Source organism: Botryllus schlosseri, chromosome 9 (genome assembly GCF_051294905.1).
Source record: "Botryllus schlosseri isolate E-star chromosome 9, Bs_hap1, whole genome shotgun sequence".
NCBI lineage: Eukaryota > Metazoa > Chordata > Ascidiacea > Stolidobranchia > Styelidae > Botryllus > Botryllus schlosseri.
The window spans coordinates 1,337,348-1,358,917 of record NC_137244.1 but is presented as its reverse complement, the minus strand read 5'-3'; the positions used below and the strand labels follow the sequence as shown (position 1 = coordinate 1,358,917).

General features: G+C 39.4%; 2 protein-coding genes across 2 annotated transcripts in view; both read right to left on the bottom strand.

Moving 5' to 3' along the window:
* LOC145447021 (uncharacterized) overlaps positions 1–18,817 on the bottom strand; it is a 238,583-nt gene extending 219,766 nt beyond the window's left edge. The window contains exon 1 of the mRNA XM_080325451.1: positions 18,806–18,817. The gene's annotated coding sequence lies outside the window, so the exon portion shown is untranslated. The remainder of the gene's footprint in view (positions 1–18,805) is intronic.
* LOC145446644 (uncharacterized) overlaps positions 2,162–21,570 on the bottom strand; it is a 30,522-nt gene continuing 11,113 nt past the window's right edge. The window contains exons 8-27 of the mRNA XM_080324995.1: positions 20,911–21,024; positions 20,188–20,304; positions 19,465–19,695; positions 17,598–17,711; positions 14,762–14,845; positions 14,549–14,728; positions 11,427–11,549; positions 11,323–11,355; positions 9,735–9,845; positions 9,566–9,679; positions 9,041–9,229; positions 7,842–8,307; positions 6,607–6,734; positions 5,246–5,372; positions 5,068–5,167; positions 4,939–5,002; positions 3,161–3,220; positions 3,032–3,087; positions 2,324–2,365; positions 2,162–2,261 (exon numbers count right to left, since the gene is read on the bottom strand). Coding sequence (XP_080181121.1) covers positions 3,044–3,087; positions 3,161–3,220; positions 4,939–5,002; positions 5,068–5,167; positions 5,246–5,372; positions 6,607–6,734; positions 7,842–8,307; positions 9,041–9,229; positions 9,566–9,679; positions 9,735–9,845; positions 11,323–11,355; positions 11,427–11,549; positions 14,549–14,728; positions 14,762–14,845; positions 17,598–17,711; positions 19,465–19,695; positions 20,188–20,304; positions 20,911–21,024 — 2,399 coding nt within the window. The 3' untranslated portion in view covers positions 2,162–2,261; positions 2,324–2,365; positions 3,032–3,043. The remainder of the gene's footprint in view (positions 2,262–2,323; positions 2,366–3,031; positions 3,088–3,160; positions 3,221–4,938; positions 5,003–5,067; positions 5,168–5,245; positions 5,373–6,606; positions 6,735–7,841; positions 8,308–9,040; positions 9,230–9,565; positions 9,680–9,734; positions 9,846–11,322; positions 11,356–11,426; positions 11,550–14,548; positions 14,729–14,761; positions 14,846–17,597; positions 17,712–19,464; positions 19,696–20,187; positions 20,305–20,910; positions 21,025–21,570) is intronic.

Sequence of the window (21,570 nt, the reverse complement as noted above, 5' to 3'; positions counted from 1 at the left end):
TACAAGTACATTAATAAAGGCTATCACTTCATCGAAATATATGGTTGAAATTATCAATATGACGTCACATGACGTCATGAGGTTCACGTTCGCGTTCATACAGAACCTTTCAAAAAGGCTCGCGTTCACACGAACCTGAACTTTTCAGAGGTTCACACCATCCCTAGTATTTACAACTGTCATGCTCATAAATAGCCGCAATAGCGATTCTGACCGCATCAAAAAAGTACGAGTCCGGTTCCGATCCAACTACTGCCAAAAATGAAAACAAAATTGGACGGATATCCAGTCTGGCTCCGGTCCGTGTCCCGCTCTAAAGCAAACCGATTCACGATATAAAATGTAGGTTAATTCATGTCTCCACTGTCAGATTGTAGGCTCTTGATGGAAAGCTCTACAAGTCATATACGCGCGTGCGGAACATTGGACAAGCTCTTCTTGTTCAAAACCACTGATTGTCGGGGTTACCACACCCACGTTTAAAATCAGTGACAGCTATACTACCGCCGTGGAAATAAATATACCGGGTAGAATCTCTCACCAAATGCGCTGGCGGTTTGCCTGTATTTCATGTTGTTTGTTTCGATGACGTCATAATTGGTTGTATGCAATGTAACGAGCGTGTACTTTGAGTACACGCTGATGTAACTAGCAGAGATGAGCAGATTTGGAATTTCTATGTCCTAATCCAATCCAAATCCGAAGCTTATAGTCCTAATCCAAATCCTAATCCATAACTTTTGTATAGTCCATGTCCAATCCTAATCCGATTCCAACTTGAAATTCAGAAAGAAATGGCAACTTACGCAAGGGAGGAATTGGAAATTTGTCTTTCCCAACCACCAATTCTCATGATTTAAGATAACTGAGCATAGGGATTAGAGATGCACCTCTGATGCTCATTGGCACCGACTGTATGATAATGGAGGAACATTTCTAACTGATCTGAATAAAATTTGTCACCATTCGCCACGCGAAACATCAATCTGCCAGAAAATCGGTAAATCCAATCCAAATCCTAATCCGTTCAGAAAAAAACCCCAATCCTAATTCAATCCAAATCCGACAAAATCTTATAAATCCTGTTTTTTCAAATCCTAATCCTAATCCATGCTCATCTCTGGTAACTAGATGCATGTTTTTGAAATTCTCCATTTGCTGACGATTGCCCTTAAAGAGTGTCAGCTCGAAAAGCTTCGGGTTTCAATATATTTCTGCAATGAATATGTTATTAAAATGTGTGCAAACAATTAAGAACCACACTCGTGGTATGCCTTCCCGACATTTCACTGGTATGATAACTGCCTCAAAATTTTGTTGTCATCCCTTCTGCACGCTTAGCCACGTCATCCGAACTCGACTGACAATACTAGTTCTAATACACATGTATGATCGCGAATTCAATAATGTTCATATATTTATTTCCCTCAACCGCTTGATGTGCAGACTGGCAGAGATTTTGGAGGGAAATTGAGTGGCATTCCAAACGGGCATTTCCAGCGTATAACTGGTCATAACATATTTCCTGTGAAGTACGACGAAACCCATCTCTTTCCTAATATAATATTGCAAGCATATAGAAAGTGTGAAAAGCAATCCTCTGCGCATATACTGTCTTACAATACAACATCTTTATTCAGAACATTGCACACGAAACGTGAAGCTTTCGCGCCTGGCAACAAGCGACGTTTGGCGGTAAAGTTACCAGTGGTAACGAATTGTTTTGCTTTCTGAATTTGTGTGTAGATTTGGACAACTAGGGAATTTTCACAATTTCCAACTTTTGTTATAATTAGAATTAAAGCCTGGAAACATTTAACAAATTACATTAGAATTACATCACTGGCAATTCGCTCTAATTAGTCTAATTATACAACTAGAATTATGTAGTTGTCCAAATCTGTTTGTGAGACATGTGCCATAGAATGATACCCGGAAATCGCCATCCGAAAAACTTTTCGCCATGATATATACATTCACTCTATTATCACTGGCGCAACTGTCTGATCAGTTTCACTGAACCGTGCGATTTGCTTGTTTTCACACCATACAGGACACCATGGCTCTAGTTTCATTCGGTTTACGCGAGCACGCTCAGTCCTTGAAAAATGCACTTTCACGCTGAAATCCGCGTCCTTCATTCACACGCAACGTGTTTCGTCGTATGGACTTGAAAGGAGACGAATAGCTCGACTCGCCGTTTGCGTTCTCGCCCGATAAGTTGCTCGAGTCTCCCTCTGGCGGATATCGTGGTTTATCGCCTGCAAACATGAAAGCATATTGCGAGATAGTTTTACAACACACCGTAGGTAGAGCATATCACCTGGTGGATTGTCTTCTTTTTCGAGATGAATGGAATCCTCCTCTGGGAAGAAATAATGTTGTATAAAAGTATATCCGCTGTGTTATATTGTAACTGCAGTAACGGAGATATTGTAACGCGAAATTTTCTATCATATGTTACGATCCCTATATTTAGGCTAACTTTCCTACAACGGTTTTGTATTGCGGTTGTTATGCCTCTTGGTCTATTTGCACGTTTTTGCCCTATCGGAATTTGGAGTCGACGTCACGGAATGATTAGTAATAGTGACTAAATTCAAAGCGTGGCATTGACTACAGATGGTTATAATTTGGCTTATGATCCTTTCCGACGTTAGCTATCTTCAAAGATTATCTACATGGTTGTGCTTTTATTATAAATCTCAACTTTTTTGGATAATATAAGTATTTTACATTTACTGAGCATTGCGTTGCATCTCAACTTTTATGGATATTACAAGCATTTTACATTAACCGAGCATTGCATTGCGGGCCGATGTTCAACAGCGCTATTGCAGACCTTCGAAGGCCTTGGATCAATCAAAAATTGTGTGGTCTTTATCCAACCTCAAAGCATGTCTGCAACAATTCCCACTGATTTGGGTGATGGTTTATTTTTTGTTATTTTAAATCCAACCTGTTTAGATCTAATATTTGTATACTAAACTAAATGAAATGGCTCGGAGACACAACAGAAAATATGCGTTACCGCGGACTGGTGTTAGACTTCCCCTCTCGACGCTCTGGCGCCTTCGCAATGTATTCCTGCAAATTGAATACTGTTATCAACTACTTACTGTCATATTTGATGTTATATAAAGAAGGCCAAGGTTATCACCTCTGTTTATCGGCAGGACGCGATCGTCCTTTGTCATCATCAGAGTTTCGTCTGTGAAGCCTGTTGAATGAAAATTATCATCATAAACAATGATCCTAAACTATTGTTGGCTTGCAAATTCTTGTAAATGGATATGGCCATTGGTCACACTATCGAATGTGAATATGGTACGGAAACTCCCGTTTTCCCATTGTTAGATCACGCTTGACTACCTCTAGCTGTTTTCGTGGATCTATAGATGACTAATCGGATCGTAACAATTTGCCGTAGATGAGATGCCATATCACACTTGGAGATACTCGACTTTGATGACGAAATTACTATACCCTAATCAGTTAGTGGAAATCTTGAAACTTGCTACAGCGTTAGATCACATCATCAAGATATACAACTCGAAAGCTAGTTTTTTTTTGGTATGCAACACCAATATAATCTACACAAAACATGCATTAATTAAACAGTTCTTGCAATAGTAAACGTGGCCAGGTTGAAAATTTCGGAGGCACGTGCAAAAGTCTGACTCATGTTTTTCTCAATAGATATCAAGTTCCGCAAGCTCCATTCCAAATCCTTGTGGCTTAATACAAGACGAATAGACTTTTCATGTCAACAGCCAGCATCCTCGCCCTTGATTGATATCTCTTATAAAGCGTGTGACTTATTATTTCAACATTGTCCAAAACAAAATTCAAACAGATTTATTTAAAATCACGATTTCTTAGCAAAAAGAGTGTGTATTTACACTATTGTACAATCCGTGATATACTGGAGTGAATGTAGACGAAACCATAACCTACCTCAGAGTCTCAGATTCAAACATTTTAATCCAAATGATGCTTGCACATTAGGGCTCTTCAAAAATGACTTTTTTTCTCAAATCGTACTGGCTACTTGATAAAATTGTTAGGTTACCTAATTTAAGCCTACACACAAAATTTGGTTCAATTCCAGCAAGTAACCGCTTTGCTATAGGAGAAGAAAGTTTCTAATCATTATATAAAAATAAATAATGAAAAATTTGAAATTTTTATGTTCACCCCATGAAAGTGTTAGGTTGTCTATAGAAACGATCCTCACCAAATTCGGTTCAATTCCAACCAGTGGATGAGGAGTTATTGCCATTGAAAAATTTGGATTCGAATAAAATAGTATTTACGGTGAGAGCAACTATAATAAATAAACAAAGAATCGGTCACCGTAAATACTATTTTATTTAAATCCAAATTTTTCGACGGCAATATCTCCGCTTCCACTGGCTGGAATTGAACCAAATTTGGTGAGCATCGTTTCTATAGACAGCCTAACACTTTCATGGGATGAACAGAAAATTTTCAAATTTTCTATTGTTTATTTTTATATTATAAGTATAAACTTTCTTCTCCTGTAGCAAAGCGGTTAATGACTGGAATTTAACTAAATTTTGTGTGTAGGCTTAAATTAGGTAACCTAACAATTTTATCAAGTAGCCAGTACGATTTGAGAAAAAAAGTCATTTTTGAAGAGCCCTATTGCACATATGGACTTAGGACTACGCATAGGCACGTAGGTTTTACAACCGCAGCACTTTTTGTCAACTGAGATGGTTTGTTATATTGATGGTGATAGGCCATTGAAGATCGTCATAAATCTTCTCATATATGCGCTGCATGGTATTGTGCCGTGTGTATCGTATTGTTAATGTCTGTCTCGAGAGGATAATATTAGAACCACTGATTATGATTTTGAGCTTGACTAATACCAGTACTGGTAACAGTAACCGATGACAAGTAAAATTCTACCTTGTTTTGTTTGGGAAAAACGAAGTTTTCTCCCTTGTGAGAGGCTCTTGCTTCTCTGTGTTTTCTAGAATTTGGAAACAAAAATGAATAAATTGTCACCGGGCCAAATAAACTACTTGGACATGATACATTGCCTCTGGCCGATTCCTTGTTGAATTTGTTCTCGGCAGAGGCGCGGCTTGGTTCTTGAAACGTTACGGAGCGTGGATTGCGATACAATGGACGACTGCTGTAGTATAAAATCCATTTAGTACACCCGAGTCACGTTACACGAATCACCTATAAAATTGGTAATCGTGTATCCCACCTTCGTTGATTTCGAATTCTTTCTGGCATGTCATCCTCGTAATCTTTGGGGTTTAGGTCAGCGTAACTGGCGCGGTGCTTGTCCGATACATTGTTCAATCGAACGTTGTCGCGATCTTGCCAATGCGCTGTAAAATGACGATCGTATCAATCAAACAATGCACTGTTTAAATCAGTGGTGATCTACCTTTTCGGCCAAAGGATCACGTGAGATTTATGAACCATTGCGAGGGTCACTTGAGCGTTGATGACCATTTTTTATTCACCCGCTGCGAGCGAACCGAATTAAGTAACGTTGAAAACCAGACTTATATTACCCCGCTTTAAAATTGATAACAATGATGTCATGAAAACTGTGTGTGCAACTGCGCACTGTGTGCAGCGTGCTTTCATGTTCTGGTTGCGTGAAGCGAGAAACTTTTCAAAGGTAATGAATGAATTCGATCAATAAATATTGGGGGTCGCCTTTGTATACCATTGGGCTCATTTGGCAAGGACAGGATTTTTCGGCGTTTAGACAAAGCAATATCGAAGGTTTCAGTGAACATGCCTCTATCGTGTTGTGCAAATGTTTCATCACCGACGATCTCGCTGCGAGCGCACAAGCGAAGTCGCCTGTTGGACGACAGCTTATCTCCAAATTGCGAATACAGTTAGACTCAATTCTGTAAATTACGCGTATCTATAATTTTCAGCAGCGGGCTCCAATACCAAATGTAAGAAATCGAGTGACGATGAATAATGCGAATTGCTAAGAAAAAAAGTCAACTAAATCTGCTACGAAATATTCTACTTTATGGTCATACGAAGATCTGCAATATATATGTGGCTGGCCCCTGGTGGCGCCAATGCGTCGGAGCTGATGTCTAGTTACCATCAAATTTCGCGGTGAGGCTAATCAAATAGTGGTTGGTTGTTCCATTTTATCTGATGTTATACCTAATTTCGAGAATTACCTCGCGGTCGACACAAAACCTCGTCACGGGCCACGGGCTGGCCGCCCCTATGGTTTAAATAAAACGCGTCACTAACAGATCACTATAAGATAGTGAACGTAACCAGGAACGTATTCATTATTCTGCATATCATTAATAGCAGATTGGGAGTGTCCATTTATCGAAATATGACCGGAACCAGATGCAGCCTACTCATTGTAGTACTCAGGTTTGTTGCTAAGCACCATAATCCCCCATAAAGTCTACGTATATATAGCTGTACGCGTCATGTCGCAAAGACTCCAGAATAAAATTTATATGTCACACTAAGACTAAGCGGTGTATATTAAATTATCTATTTATTAAATTTGATCGCGCACCACTGGTTCAGAACCACCGAGGTAAAGGATTAAGTACAGACACTTACATTTTCCGCGACCGCCTTCATTTCGATCGTCGAGTTCTTCGATTTCGAGATCGCTCAACGAATCGTCAGCGTCGTGACCGTGGTTTCGTTGAGAATTTCGCCTTCCGGAGCTGTCGAAACTTCGGTCGCTGTAACGTAAACAATTCCCTTTGAGAAGACGTGCTTTTCGAAATCTCAGCAGGTAGGCCCGCGTCACATCGGTGAGGGCAACGTATCACGAGGTTCGCTTCTGCGTGCGTTTAAACGCTTAGTATAGTGTAGACTTGGACAACGAGAAATTCTTTAGCTTTACGAAATTAAATTTGCAATATATCTTTTTTCAGAATTTGATTAGCATTAGAATTATAGCCACACTGTGTTTTCCAAGTTAGATCCTAATTAGAATTAGGATTACTGAATTCCCGAAAACTTGGAAATGGAAAAGTTCAGTTCGTATCGAATCAAATACGACTTCCTTCTCATAAGCATGATAGTGGAAAATATCTCTACAGCAAGCTTGTCCCGTTCCCCACCATACAGTTCTCCTGTAGTATTTCAGGAAACCAGAAGTAAATTAGATTATAATTATATTTATAGCATAAAACAGTTCACTAATTAGATTATAATTAGTTCGCCGGCGTTTCACTCTAACAAGTGTAATTAGCAAACTAGAATTATGTAGTTGTCCAAGTCTGCTATAGTGCGAAACTTAAAATACGGATATGCAACGATATTGCAAGTGTTCGCTGATCCAATTGCTCACGAATTTCCCGAATAAGCAAGCATACATTTTCTTCGACACATTTTCTACAAGCACCTGATCCGCGAGATCATGACTCAAGCTCAAGCCATTGCTCTGCTCATGCACTGATGTTCAACACTAACGCGGTGTTAGTTCAATGACGATGGCACCACGTTCAGGATTATGCATCCCTCGTGAATATGACCTCTTACATATGTCAACATTGGTCATAGTGATTTTGTAATAGTTTGGGATATAAACTCCAGTCTTGATCTACTGAAAAATGCGTCCATAGTTAATATGGTTAATTGCTAGTTATGCATTTTACTGCTCATATACACTGGCCGCAGGTAAGTTATATATCTGACTTGATTTCCATTTTTAAGTCCCGTATAAAAAAGCCAGTGCAAGAAGCATCCCGAGTAAAGTTTATATTATATTTTAAAATAACCGGTAGCAAAACGTGACACATTCATGGCTCAGGTATAGCGTTATCGCATTGTTGACTTCTTACTGTTTGAAATTCTTCTTGAAATGAGGCCGCTCGCGCATCGGACTGACTTCTGGGTATGTATTTGTTTTATTAGGATATCCTTTATAGTTTTGTGAAGAATTCCTATTTTCGTAAGGGTCGTAGAAATCTGGGTTGTACCGATCATCGCTAAATGGCGCCGGGTAGCCATCTGTCTCGTACGGGTATTGCGGGTGGTTCGTCGGATAAACCATTCCCACTCTCGGCACAGTGGAATACAGTACTTGACTCTCGGTTGGAGCGCTTGGTAGGGAACTTTTCAGTTTGTTATAGGGGCGCTGTTGTGGTGCAGCGGCTTGGGACTGTGCGATTTCTTTTTTATAATTGGGTTCGTAAACGTGATTCGAGAAATCGTAGTCGACAATGTCTTCTTTCTCAGGTTTCTTTGCCTTGTTCCGTTTTTGTTTCATTTTCTCGGCGTTTTTCTTGTTATCCTGAGTTATCAAGTCTGAAAAAGAGCAACAATTTGTGATTTCTTGTTAAACAATGACAGTTTGTCGCAAATGAGCGTTTTTTTAACCGTAAATATTTATGTAGTGGTGTTTTAAACATCTTTTCCATGAAGGATATTTTTCTAAATTATACGTGTATATTAGCCTATATTACACAATACATCTAAACTTATGATAGACTATTCTGTACATTTTTTCCCATCACAAAGTTATCATTCGTCCCAGTTGATACAGATGTGTCCTCTGATGTCGCAGTAGGCCTGTACCTGCATTATACGTTGTAAGAATGCAATTAAGTTTATTTTTGAATTTGAGCTGTATGATCCTGAAAGTCAATCTTGCTTTAATAGTTTTGACTCGAATCAAGTGGAGTCGAGTCATTTTCAACTCTCCACCGACTCAAGTCTGTCTATCCATCGGGGAACAGAGTGTCGAGTTCGAGTTGTAGTGTGAAGACTCCATTCCAAACTTAATTCAGTTTCAAATTCAAGTCTTGTTCAGACCACCTATTACAACTCTTATTAGGTTCTATCGAATACCTCGAATTAATAATATCGTATTATCAATCATAACATTTTTAGCTCTTTTTCACGTATTAATACTGACAGATGAAACACCAATACTGAGGTAACTTTACTATTCTTCGAGGTTACAATGAAATGCCTGTGTTGCAAGGCAAAGTGTCTAATCATATGACTCGGTCGAGTCATACGCGATGGCACGAGTTACCTTGTTTCACGTTGGTGTCTTTTGACGGCGTGACATCAATATTATTCACTTTGTTGCTATTGGATTTCTTCTTTTTACGCCACCACCAGAAGATAGCCGCGGCAAGGATGGCTATTAAGATCAGAAACAAAATACTTGGCAGCAGGGCCGCGAGAAGACCAGACTGTTTTCTCCAATCGGCATCACTCGCTAAATACAAAAAGAGATCGAGTAACTCCGTCCTTTAGCGAATAATTAGGAATATTAACACAGAAAAGGCTCAGTTCATTCGTCACGTCCGTATAAATACCAAGACGATTGAAAATTTGGATAATTCTTGAGCTTCTAGGAGATATAAAACTTCAATACAGATTTGAATAGTATATTCATATTAAAAAAGAACGCCAGGGTGGAGTTACAAGACCATTACTCCTGCCATTGCCAAATATTTGTTGGATAATTCTGTTTGTGCGAAAAATTACCGAGACGGCAGATTTCGCGTCGTCCGGAGAGGCCGTTCGCACTTTTATTCGAAAAGATACTCACTGTCTTCACAGATATGTCCGCGAACGCCAACTGGACATATGCACCAGAAGCTGTTGACGCGATCCATACAGGACCCGCCGTTTAGACAGGGTTGCGAAGCGCACTCGTTGATATCTGTACGCAAATAGGATTATGTTTACGTCGGATATGTACGGCAATTTGAAATAACCTGTCGCGCAATATTTCCCCGTGAATCCAGCCTTGCACTCGCAAGTGAAGTATCCCTCTTCTTGGTGACACACTCCGTTATTTAGGCATGAATAAGGATGACATTCCGTTTCTGAAAAGGTGCGCACATACTGAATATCTGTGTTAGAATTTCTCGGTTTAATGGTCAGGTATAAGGTATACATTGACTGGTGGGTAACATGAACTCGGATGGCTTCGAAATGCTCATGTTCAGTATGGGAATGGCAAAGCTTATACGAATCGTTTGTCTCTTTTCGCACTATACAGTACACAGTTGACTTGTAGCATTTTGAGAGCCAGAAATTCGATTCGAAACAAAATTAGAGCATAGATATACATTTCACAACAGAGTGCCCGCAGTTTGTTTTAATTAATCCAATTATACAAGGAGAATTATCTAGTTGCACTTGTCTTAAAATTATAACTGTTAAATATACAGTAGACGCAGCTAAAATATCTTTTAGATGCTCCTATAACAAAAGCTTTTTGCGCTAACTATACTTGCTTGCGTTATTATTCGAGTACAGCCTGCGTGTAGCGATAGCACATAGATTATTATGCTTTACTCGGTGTTATGCAAGCTGATGATATTTGCCGGATATCATGTCTGATGTTCTAATCGAATGCAATGCACAAATCATTTTCATTAAAATATCACTTATCGACAGGGAAATAAATATGTACATCTTTTCCAGAGACAACTTTTCAAGTGGTAAGCGACGAGAATGGAATATCTTGGTATGTTCGTTCATAACTAAAACATGCTACCGATCTCTGAACTTTAGAATGTGTATCATGCAAAAATGAGTGTTTACTATGACTGTTGACTATACACTGTGCAGTGGCTTTTTCAAAAATACGTTTTTCCGGATTCCGGGGATTCACTGATTAAATTGTTAGGTTGCCTAAAATCGCTGCGCATCGAATTTTACTTGATTACAGCTGGTAGGTGTGAACGCGCAGGAATTTTGAAAATTCTGAATTTAGTATAAATTTTCTTTTTCAACCTTTATTGCCAACCCCATGAAATAGTTGAGTTTTCTACGGAGACGATGCAAAATAATTTTGACGCAATTCCAACCCGTATAAGCGAAGTTATTTGAGTTTATTTTTATAAAATCAATTCAAAATTTGTGCGTTCACACGTACCGGTTAAAATCGAGCCAAATTTGATATGTAGCGTTTTTTTATGCAACCTAACAATTTAATCAGTGAATCCTCGGAATCACGAAAAAAGTATTTGTTTAACAATCATATGTGCAGTGTACAGCGTGCGACCTAATGTAGGAAGTATTTTACATCCCCTGACCTTGATCATGTTGATTAGCCTAAGTGCGACAACGTTCTGAAAGACTGGTGTCGAATTACTCAAATTTAGATGTCCGTATAGCACGTGTGTTGTGTAGGTTGATGATTGGCAATTGACTAATTATGGTTTGCAAGCTGTAAATGCTGATGCATAAATGCGTTTCTAATTGTAAGGTACTGCACTGTTGATCGAGATTGGGCAATAGCACGCAAGCAAGCAGTGTAAGTCACCACTCTCCCATGTGGTGTCGTTCTGTTACCTCCTGCGCCTCCCGGATTTTCATCGTTTCCATCTAATAAATTTAAACTCTCACTGCGAGGCATAGTCGATATGTTGACTACCAAAATGGGGTAGATTCCTCACCCGATTCGTGCTCACATTCGGATCCGGTGAAGCCTTTTGGACAATTGCAATTGTAACTTACTCCGTTTTCGACTTCTTGACAAGTGCCATTGTTTTGGCACGGCTGCGATACGCAAGCACTTTCTGGAACAGAGAATCAGATTCACACATAGATATGACACTGAATAATGCGGGTCAGTATATGTAAGTTTTTTTTTGTACACGATGTGGTCAGTAACGAAATACTGATACTTTTCGAAGTACCCAAGTAAGGTTTGCTCAATTTCACTATTTCCTCAAGGAATTATGATTTTAGGTTGCTTCTACTTTAAATTGACAGTTTTCAGTTTTTAGGTAAAAGTAGCATTAAAATGGATACTTTTTTATTTTCCTGGAAATCGCTGTAACTAATTGTACTCTAGTGGGAATACACATCGCCACTTCTATTTTTACTCGAGTAGACCATTACTTTGATAACCTCGGATCTATACTATAGTAATAACTATACGGAGTCTGTCTATGAGCCGGTAAGTCGCTGGTGAAGTTTCTAACAACGGTATGTGCTTGCTTGAATGCGAGATAAACTAATTACCGCAAACGTTGGATCGATTATATCTTTTAAATTTAAATTCAAGTTCGCCTTCTGATTGGCGCAGACAACAATGTCACGAGTCAACACTGAATCGAGTATAATCCTAATGAAATTATGTGCTCCTTGGTTCTAAGACTGAATTTATCAACGATAATTATAGTTTGGATGTAATTTTCGGAATTCTTGAAACCTCGATAGGTCGTATCGCATCAAACATAACATGTGGTGGAAACCTATCGCACGTTACTGGAAATGACATATGTGAAGTCCTGAGCGACCCACGGCATTGCAACAAAGTGCAACGAAATACACATGGTCGATAAAATACCAAATTATCTTTAATGTGACGTAGAACTGACATTATATTCTTTCTGGTAGCAAATAAGGTACATATATTTGGAATTTCCACGTATTTCATACCGTTATTGCGGCATCATGAGTGATAGTGGACTCGAAGTTTGCTTATTGAATCCGAATCGAATCACTCGGGCACTTAATCTTGCCCAGCCCTGGTCAAAATAGTATGTAAGTACCAGTGGCGGCTCGTGACAATATCGGGTGGTGGGGCAAGGGCTGCAAGCGACTTTTTATCAAGATGACGTCACAATGGCGTTTTCCAACGTAAACAAGTAACTTGGTGGTACGGACTACGGTAACACGAACTTCCCGACAACAGTGATTTTAACGTATGTGCCGCGAGAGGTCTGCCGGTGAGCTGTGACTTGAAGTGTGGTAACTGCGTAAACGGCGTACGGAACAAAGATTCGACACGGTTCATGTTCGCACTATACCTGACTAATTATCTGCAGCAATGGAAATGACTATAACTCGAGAGATTGCGTAAGCCTAACTGGAAAGGTCAACGAGTTCGGACACATACGCAATTGTTATCTCATAGATTGGACATGTCATATTGAATCCAAAACATAATTCTGAAGAACTACGGATAGCGGCCTCGGAAATTCGGTCCCGGTACAGCATAGGAGATTTTGGCCTTGAGGCTGGAGACTGTCACACGACACATACGGCTTACGGTCTATAGTGTCTATATGTCTGCTGCAAAATCGCCTTGGGAAAATATATTACCGAATAAATACGTGGATGAAAGCCGAAAACTTGGTACACTGTTACATGAAATCATCGAGAAATAGCCTCATGACCGTTTTCGGTATGGTACACTGTCAAAATTAATACGAACAGACCAACACCGAATTTTGCGTAAAATTTACTGAGGAATAGGCTGATCAAGCGATCAGCTCTTAGCCGCCATCGAAAACGAAACAGCTATCGCGCTTGACAGGGGTTGTAATTGTAAGCAAATGGCCTGAAGGCCACAATTTCACGGTGAAATTGACATTGGAGAATATAAAATAAAAGTAAATATTTGAATGCAAACCGAGGATGTTAGTAAACTGTTTCATGATATCATCATCTCATCACCTATCTCAGTATGGAACACAGTTAGCTTTAACACAGATACACCGGCTTTTGCGTGAAATCCGCAATGCGTTAGGTGGGCTAAGTGTCAGATCAGCGCACATCTCTACCATACTCGACCTTGATAACGAAATTGCTGCCCTAATCATTGAGTGCCAACCTTGAGACTAGGTACAGCGTTCGATACTAAAATCAAGACATACCATGCAAAAGCTCATGACGGATCTAGGTAAGGAGCATGGTTAAAATCAATGGAGACCAATACCGGCTTTACGTAAAATATGTTTGCGATAAATGACGAGTCAGCTCTCACTCGACTTAGGAAACGAAATTACCACAAACACAGTACAGTGACAAACTTGAAACTTGGTACAGCGTTCGATACTAACATTAAGACTTGCCGTACCAAATGTCATGACCGATCTCGGTATGGAACATCGTCAAAATCAATGGATACCAATACCGGCTTTTGAGTAAAATCTGTTTGCGATACATGACGGTCAGCACACACTCAACTTCGGAAACGGAATTACTACCCTAAACTTTAAGTAGAAACCCTGTAACTTGGAACAGTGTTAAATACCACCATCACGACATGACATACCAAGTTTCAAGAATTATCGTGGTGTGAAACACCATCAAAATCGACCTATACCAGCAAAGGTCGACTAAACGCATATGACGGTAACCGAGTTCAGATATAGATACGATTGTTACATCACACCTTGAGGGCGACTAGGCTATGTTGCCCCGGTTGCTCGGTAATTTTATGAATAGGAGAGAGTAAATCACTGTTTCTTTATTGTGCGCGGCTTGGAGAGAATAGACAGTGAAAGCTTGTTATGAGCGCTACCGGGGCACGCCCCGGCTAGGCATTCGCAAAGCGAAAACACGGAAGAGAATTCGATTTTCGCAGAGAATTCGCTATATATGGGCATTTACAAGCGAAAGGACAAGAAGAATACGATTTTCGCTGTGATTTCGGTATATATAGATTGCTGTGCGTCTCTAAATGGTAAAGAACTGTTATTGAACAGAATTTTAGGTGGGGCAATGCCCCAGTTGCCCTATAGGACGAGCCGCCACTGGTAAGTACGCTGGTACTGCATCTGACCTCCTTCGGTGTTGCAATTTGTTCCCACAAATCCCTCCTCGCACACGCAACTGTAATGATTTAGCGCGTCGACGCATTTCCCGTCGTTTTCGCAAGGATCGCTGTCGCATTCGTCCAGCTCGATTTCGCATCTTTCGCCGCCATACGCCACGGAGCATTCGCAATCATACCTGGAACAACGGTGGTCACCAAAGATTGACTATAAGAGCATACATTGTAGAATCTTTACTCGCCTGTTGGCACCGTCGGTGCAATTGCCATCGTTAACACATGGGTCGGATTCGCATTCATCTTTATCTGAATTGGATTAGGCACGCTCAGAATTTACTGTAGGAATAAGATGATTGGTGAATTGGTAAACTGATCGAGACCATCAAGTAGGCCTTCGTAATTTGACGAAACGACATTGAGCGTTACGGGTTGTTTTATCGTTGAATATTTGAAATAATATACTACATCATGCGTGACAAGCGATTCAGATATTCTAGGAATCAATTCACCTATGAACATTAGGGGAGTTCAAAAATGATTTTTTTCTCAAACCTTACTGGCTACTTGATAAAATTGTTAGGTTGGTTAAAAGAAAACTCTTCACACTAAATGTGGTTCAATTCCAACGAGTAGCCGCATTGCTACAAGAAAAGAAGATTTGGATTTATTATACAATAGTGAAATAAATTTTTTTTCAAAATTTTCTGTTCACCCATGAAATTGTTAAACCTTTCTACAGAAACGACGCTCAGCCAATCAGGCTCAATACCAACCAGTGAAAGCAGAGTTGTTGCAGTCGAAAAATTTGGATCTGAATAAAATAGTATTTACGGTGACCAGGTTACAATTTTATTATTATCCAAAGTTTTCGACTGTAATAACTCTGCTTCCACTGGTTGGAAGTGAGCCGAATATGGTGAGCATCGTCTACATAGACAATCTAACAAATTCATTGGGTAAGAAGAAATCTTTCAAATTTTATTTAGTCATTTTTATATATTAAATAAAAAACTTTTTTTTATCTTGTAGCAATGCGGCTACTGGTTAGAATTGAACCAAATTTGGTGTACAGACTTTAATCAGGTAACCTAACAATTTCATCAAGTAGTCAGTACAATTTGAAAAAAAGTTATTTTTGAACACCCCTAATGAACATTCGACAAACGAGCATGATTAGAACCGGAACATTCAGTAAAATATGGAAGTAACATTAGTTACGCAGCTAAAAGTACCCGTCGATGGACAGTACGTTATCTCTTTCTGCATCCTTAATTTCTCGTGCATCTCATCGTTATACACATGTCATTAACATTACCGTTATTAACGTTCATACACGGACCAGAGTTGAACTAGAAAATTTAGGGCTTTTCCAAAGTTAATTAGAATTAGAATTAGGCTGTATCCACACATTTTTTTCAAATTAGAATTAGAAATACTGATTTTGCGAAAGTTTGGAATTTGGATCAAGTTCAGTTCATAGAGTTCGTTCTCATGAGCGTGGGAATAGCAAATGTGTGGGCAGCAAGTTTGGCTTGTTTTGCACCATACAGTAGGGCTCTTCGAAAATGACTTTTTTTTTTCAAAACGTACTGGCTACTTGATAAAATTGTAAGGTTACCTAATTTAAGCCTACACACCAAATTTGGTTCAATTCCAACCAGTAGCCGCATTGCTACAGGAGAAGAAAGTTTCTATTCATTATATAAAAATAAATAACAAAAAATTCGAAAATTTTCTGTTCGCCCCATGAAAGTGTTAGGTTGTCTATAGAAACGATGTTCACTAAATTTGATTCAATTCCAGACAGTGGCAGTGGAGATATTGCCGTCGAAAAGTTTGGATTTGAATAAAATAGTATTTACGGTGGAACCCACTATAATAAATATTTAAAGAATTGGTCACCGTAAATACTATTTTATTCATAATCCAAATATTTCGACGCCGATAACTCCGCTTCCACTGCTTGGAATTGAACCAAATTTGGTGAACAGATCAAATTTTTTGTTATTTATTTTTATATAATAAATAGAAACTTTCTTCTCCTGTAGCAATGCAGCTACTAGTTGGAATTGAACCAAATTTGGTGTGTAGGCTTAAATTAGGTAACCAAACAATTTTATCAAGTAGCCAGTATGATTTGAGATGGAAAGTCATTTTTGAAAACCCCTAATATATTGCTATCCCAAGTAGCTACTGGCATGAGCAGTATATCGATATACCGATTATATACAATAAACCTGTAGGAGTCGTGCTGGAACTTTAGAATAAGGTCGACCTCTAATTACGGATTATAACTTCTTTCAGTGTGTGACACATGGTATTTGTGAGCTGCAACGAAGAAATGTATTATGGTTTCAATCTGCTATCAATCAGAATTGGGTGATTAAATAATTCTAGATCTAGTCTAATTTGAGACAAATATGCGTAGCTGTAATTCTAATTCTAATCTAATTTGAATGCTTTCTAATTTTCCAAGTCCTAGAAGCTACACGTAGGCTAAACCTCGCTAACGCTGTTGAAATAGTGATCGCCGTGGTTTCGAAACGAATCTATTCGGTTAACTGTCGAAAAAAATTATGGAGATAAATTATAATTCGGTTTTTATAATCAATTCGATGCCTATTATGTTATAATAGTTCTACGAGAGGAAGGCCAGCCACAATGTTTTGGAATACTACAACTTACATGCGAATTGTATATGTATTAGACAGATATACTGTGAAATCTTTTGAAACTTCGTCATTTCGTGAACAAGATTGACGATCATGAAAAATCCTATAACTATTGGACAATTTTAGCAAGTAACCAGTACGTTATGAGAATAAACGTAATTTTTGGAGAGCCCTACCACAGTTTTCTTGTATAGCATTTTCAGGAAAACCGGAAATTATAGTGCAATGAATATGATAGCTAAGAAAATTTCCACAAATTAGACGAGAATTAGAGTACCGTCATTTCACTCTAATTGGTCTACTTAAACAACTAAAATTATCTAGTTGTCCAAGCCTACTCAATATATATATATATATATATATATACTGTACGTAGTTATTTTTACCCGTTTCGCATCTATCGCCTTCAAAGCCTGGAGGACAAGTACATTTGAAACCCGTGGAGGTCGTATTGCAGGCCCCGCCGTTCATGCACGGTGAAGAGTTGCAGTTGGAACTTTCTGAAACAAATCGAAAACAAAGCGAGCGTTATAACGCGGATCACGCACTCCCACCTTAAGGAATCTGCTACTGTGTATTCATAGATGCGGGCAAAATATGTGCCGACAATGTTTGCAACATGTTTCCATGATTACAGTGGTTTATTATAATTGCAAAATTAATTGTTCGTACTTTTAGATCGCCACTTCCCCGTTAAAATACTCCCATCACGCTGTCTAAGGTTATTTTTCACAAAATGCTTAAAACTAGGTATTTTATCCCGCGGCGCACAGCGTGTCGAAATCGAAGAAAAATGCACTGTACCACTTTTGTGGGTGAGAGCCCTTTGAAAATGATTAACTAAATATATTTGTATTTGAGAGCTACAAAATTAAATTTTCAGAATATTTCGCCATCGTATTATAGAACATGATACTACTGTTTAGTGTTGTGACCCTTAACATAACATGAACTTTATATAATATGGGTTGCTTTGTTTGGAATAAATTCAAGTTAAAGGTAATAACTGGGTGCAGAACTATACTCAATGTGAGCAAAGATCTCTATCACTAACTGAGTTGATTTACTATACAGTCACTAGGCAATGAAACAAAACTCAACACAATTAACTTCCCCGTATTGCCAGTCGCAGAGTTGAATTCAGGATGTGTATGTGTAGGCCTACACTGGGCTCGAACCAGATGGTGTGGGCCTGTACCCGATTGTTGTTATAACAATAATGTTACCATATTTTGGAATCGGAAAAGGCAGACAATTTTACCAAATCAGAAAAGTTAGATGATAAAAACCAAAAACAGCCGATTTCGCTGACCTTGCTGTAAAATTTGGTGGTTTTACTAATGAAAAGGTCATCACTCTCGTTCGACTGCCGATTTACACAATTTTTACTTAGACTTGGTGGTGCTGACTAAAAAAATGAGAAAGGTCGTCACCCTCGATCGAACCACGAATTTCTTATTCAGCGTCATTTATGCCCATTTTCGCATTATTCTCTCCATTATTTTAGCTGTAAAAGCTGTCAAGAAGGAGTGCATTTAGGTGTCGTCGGAGGACATTTTCAAAAACCTGAAATAGGAGAACGAATCCTCCCAACCCTATAACAACCTTGATTTGATCCTGAATACAGCACGTACAATTATTATAGCGTTAAGCAGTCGAGTTGTCCTCGGGTGCGATTCACGTTATTTCCGATAGTGAAGTCCCAACTCGAAAATACCGTCCTGACTCCGAACTCTCACCCCTTGTTATTGCTACCGTCCTGAAAATATGGGGCTGCCTCGATTCAGGCAATTTTCGAAAAGGGGCGCTACTGGAAAAAAGTTAAGAACAACTGGTGAAACGCAATAGCACTCCAACACACACACACACACACACACACACACACACACACAAACACACGATCTATGCATATTGCATACGCATACCCTCAGTTTATGATGTGCATTTGCCGCTGGAAAGGGAAGGTGTAAATGTAACCTTATAAGGTTTTATGGGTTTGGCACCACCCTCCATGCTACCCAGGTAGTGCTGAGCGCCAAACAGGAAAGCCATGGATACCAGAGTTGAAAATTAGGTCTTTGGTCTGACCCGGTCGGGGATTGAACCCGCGACCTACCGATTCGGATTAAGATGTTGTGTCTGATTTATAACGGTGTATAATTCTGAGGTAGCCTATTAGCTTTTGTTTTCATGTAGGCTACCACCTTTGGGTGTAAATACAGACTCTATATGGTAAGAGTTTAGGTTCATCACCAGTTTGACACAGGTCTCCCTCGTATCCGTTCCTGCACTCGCAGGAGAAGGCTCCTATCTCGTCCTCGCAGGAACCCCCGTTTTGACAAGGGTTCGATTCGCATTCGTCGATGTTCTGGTTGCACTTGTCGCCCTCGAAACCATCTTTGCACTCGCACTCGTACCCGTTTTTCCTATCGTGACACCTTCTCGAGTTTATACCGCAAGGCCCCGACTGGCATTCGTCGATATCTGAAGTATATAGGATGTTTTTAAAGGGGTTAATAAGTGATTGATGCCTTTCAAGGAAGATTATAAATTAGATAATTATTATGTGATAATAATCACATATTACAGAAAATGGTGTTTAAAAGACATGTCGAGGCTCCTTCAACCGTTCATATGGAATACAAAAGATTGTGAAAGCAAGGAATCAGTTTCGTAAGCAGATTGGGATGATGCATCAGTCAATAACTTGCGTGTGACAAATTTCCCATCTGCTATTGCCAAAGAAGGTCCAATGTTGGCACATGAAGCTTTATTTCTCGAACTTGATGTAGCAAGCAATGTCGCCTTGCTGCTATAACCAGTAACATAAAGAAAGAAAAAAATATATATCGAACAATTTGATAGGTAAAAGGCAAATAACTACAAAAAATCAGAGCCAGGAGTTCATAGAAGGAGGAGGAAGTGCGAGGTACAGGAGTACAAACGGGAATGTAGATATACTTCGAAATTGCATACCAATATCGCATAGTTCCCCGGTGTATCCTGGTGCGCAGGCGCAGAGGAACTTCCCGGGTTCGTTCTGGTAACAGTTGGCGTCGTTCTTGCACGGGTCACTAGCGCATTCGTCGATATCTAAAAACGTTATATTCCATTTCAATTGATAGATAGACTGCATCATCGATCGTTGTTAATGCGAAGTTTCATGTCACAATATTGACGTCTGGATAAGATTTCGTCACATTTTCGCAAATAATTCATTATAATTGCGTTTAATTCCCCCCATGGCATATACTTGCACATGATCAATGGGTGGACATTGACTAAGGAGTATTCAAATTTCTCAAGAGAAAAAAGATCACTAACAGTGTGTGGGGCGTGAAATAATATTTAGTAGTTTCTTCAAATTAAAAGGAAACTAAATTTAAATTTAAATGGGCAATGCACCAGCTCTGTGGCGGTGAATCACAATGATTATTATCAGTCACACTGTGGCAAAATCAGATCATCTTTCTAAAATGAATCTGGTTTGGGATATGTCTATGGAATTTACAAAGAGATTCATTATCTTTGTTATTGAAAACCCTTCTAAATATAGAACTCATAGTTGCAGCGCTGCCGCATTACTATATAACGGATAATAATAAAACTATAATTAGGGCATATGCTCGCAAGATTATACAGTGTTTAATATAGCCTACTGACATTCTAGTTTTATACCATGCCACGATGTCGCCAAACCTGTTTCACAATGCGTCCCTTCAAAGCCGTCTTTACAATCGCAGGTATATCCGTTGATTTGGTCCTCGCATATGCCATTGTGTTCACACGGGGTGCTCCTGCACTCGTCTATATCTGATCCAATCCAATCATGCCAATAAATATTCTGTTTATCGTCTCTATACACATATAGGCCTACTCTGCATAACAATTCCATCAATACGACTGGAGTGGATGATATTTATATACAATTACAATGTCAGTGTTGGGATCAAGTCACTACCTTCGAGTCACGAGTCATTTAGAGTCATTACTCATTTTGACTCGAATCAAGTCAAGTCCCTCGATTTTTGGAGGTGACTCGAGAGGGAGGGAGGGAGAGAGTGAGAGATAAATGAGATTCTTTTTCGCCTGCACCATCGAGGTGCTTTGACGAAGGAGTTGCGATAAGGCCGTAAGGTCATCTAGTCTGCGCCCCCGTTTTTTCTCCTCCATGCTACCCGCGATTGCTGAGTGCCTAGCAGGATAGCTTCGGATACCAATTTTCGATTCTTTGGTATGACCCGGCCGAGGATCGAACCCACGACCTACCGATCGAGAAGCCGGACGCATAACCATTACACTATCTCGAGTCAAGTCAAGTCAAGTCACGAGTCAAGTCACAATTCAAGTCAATTTGCC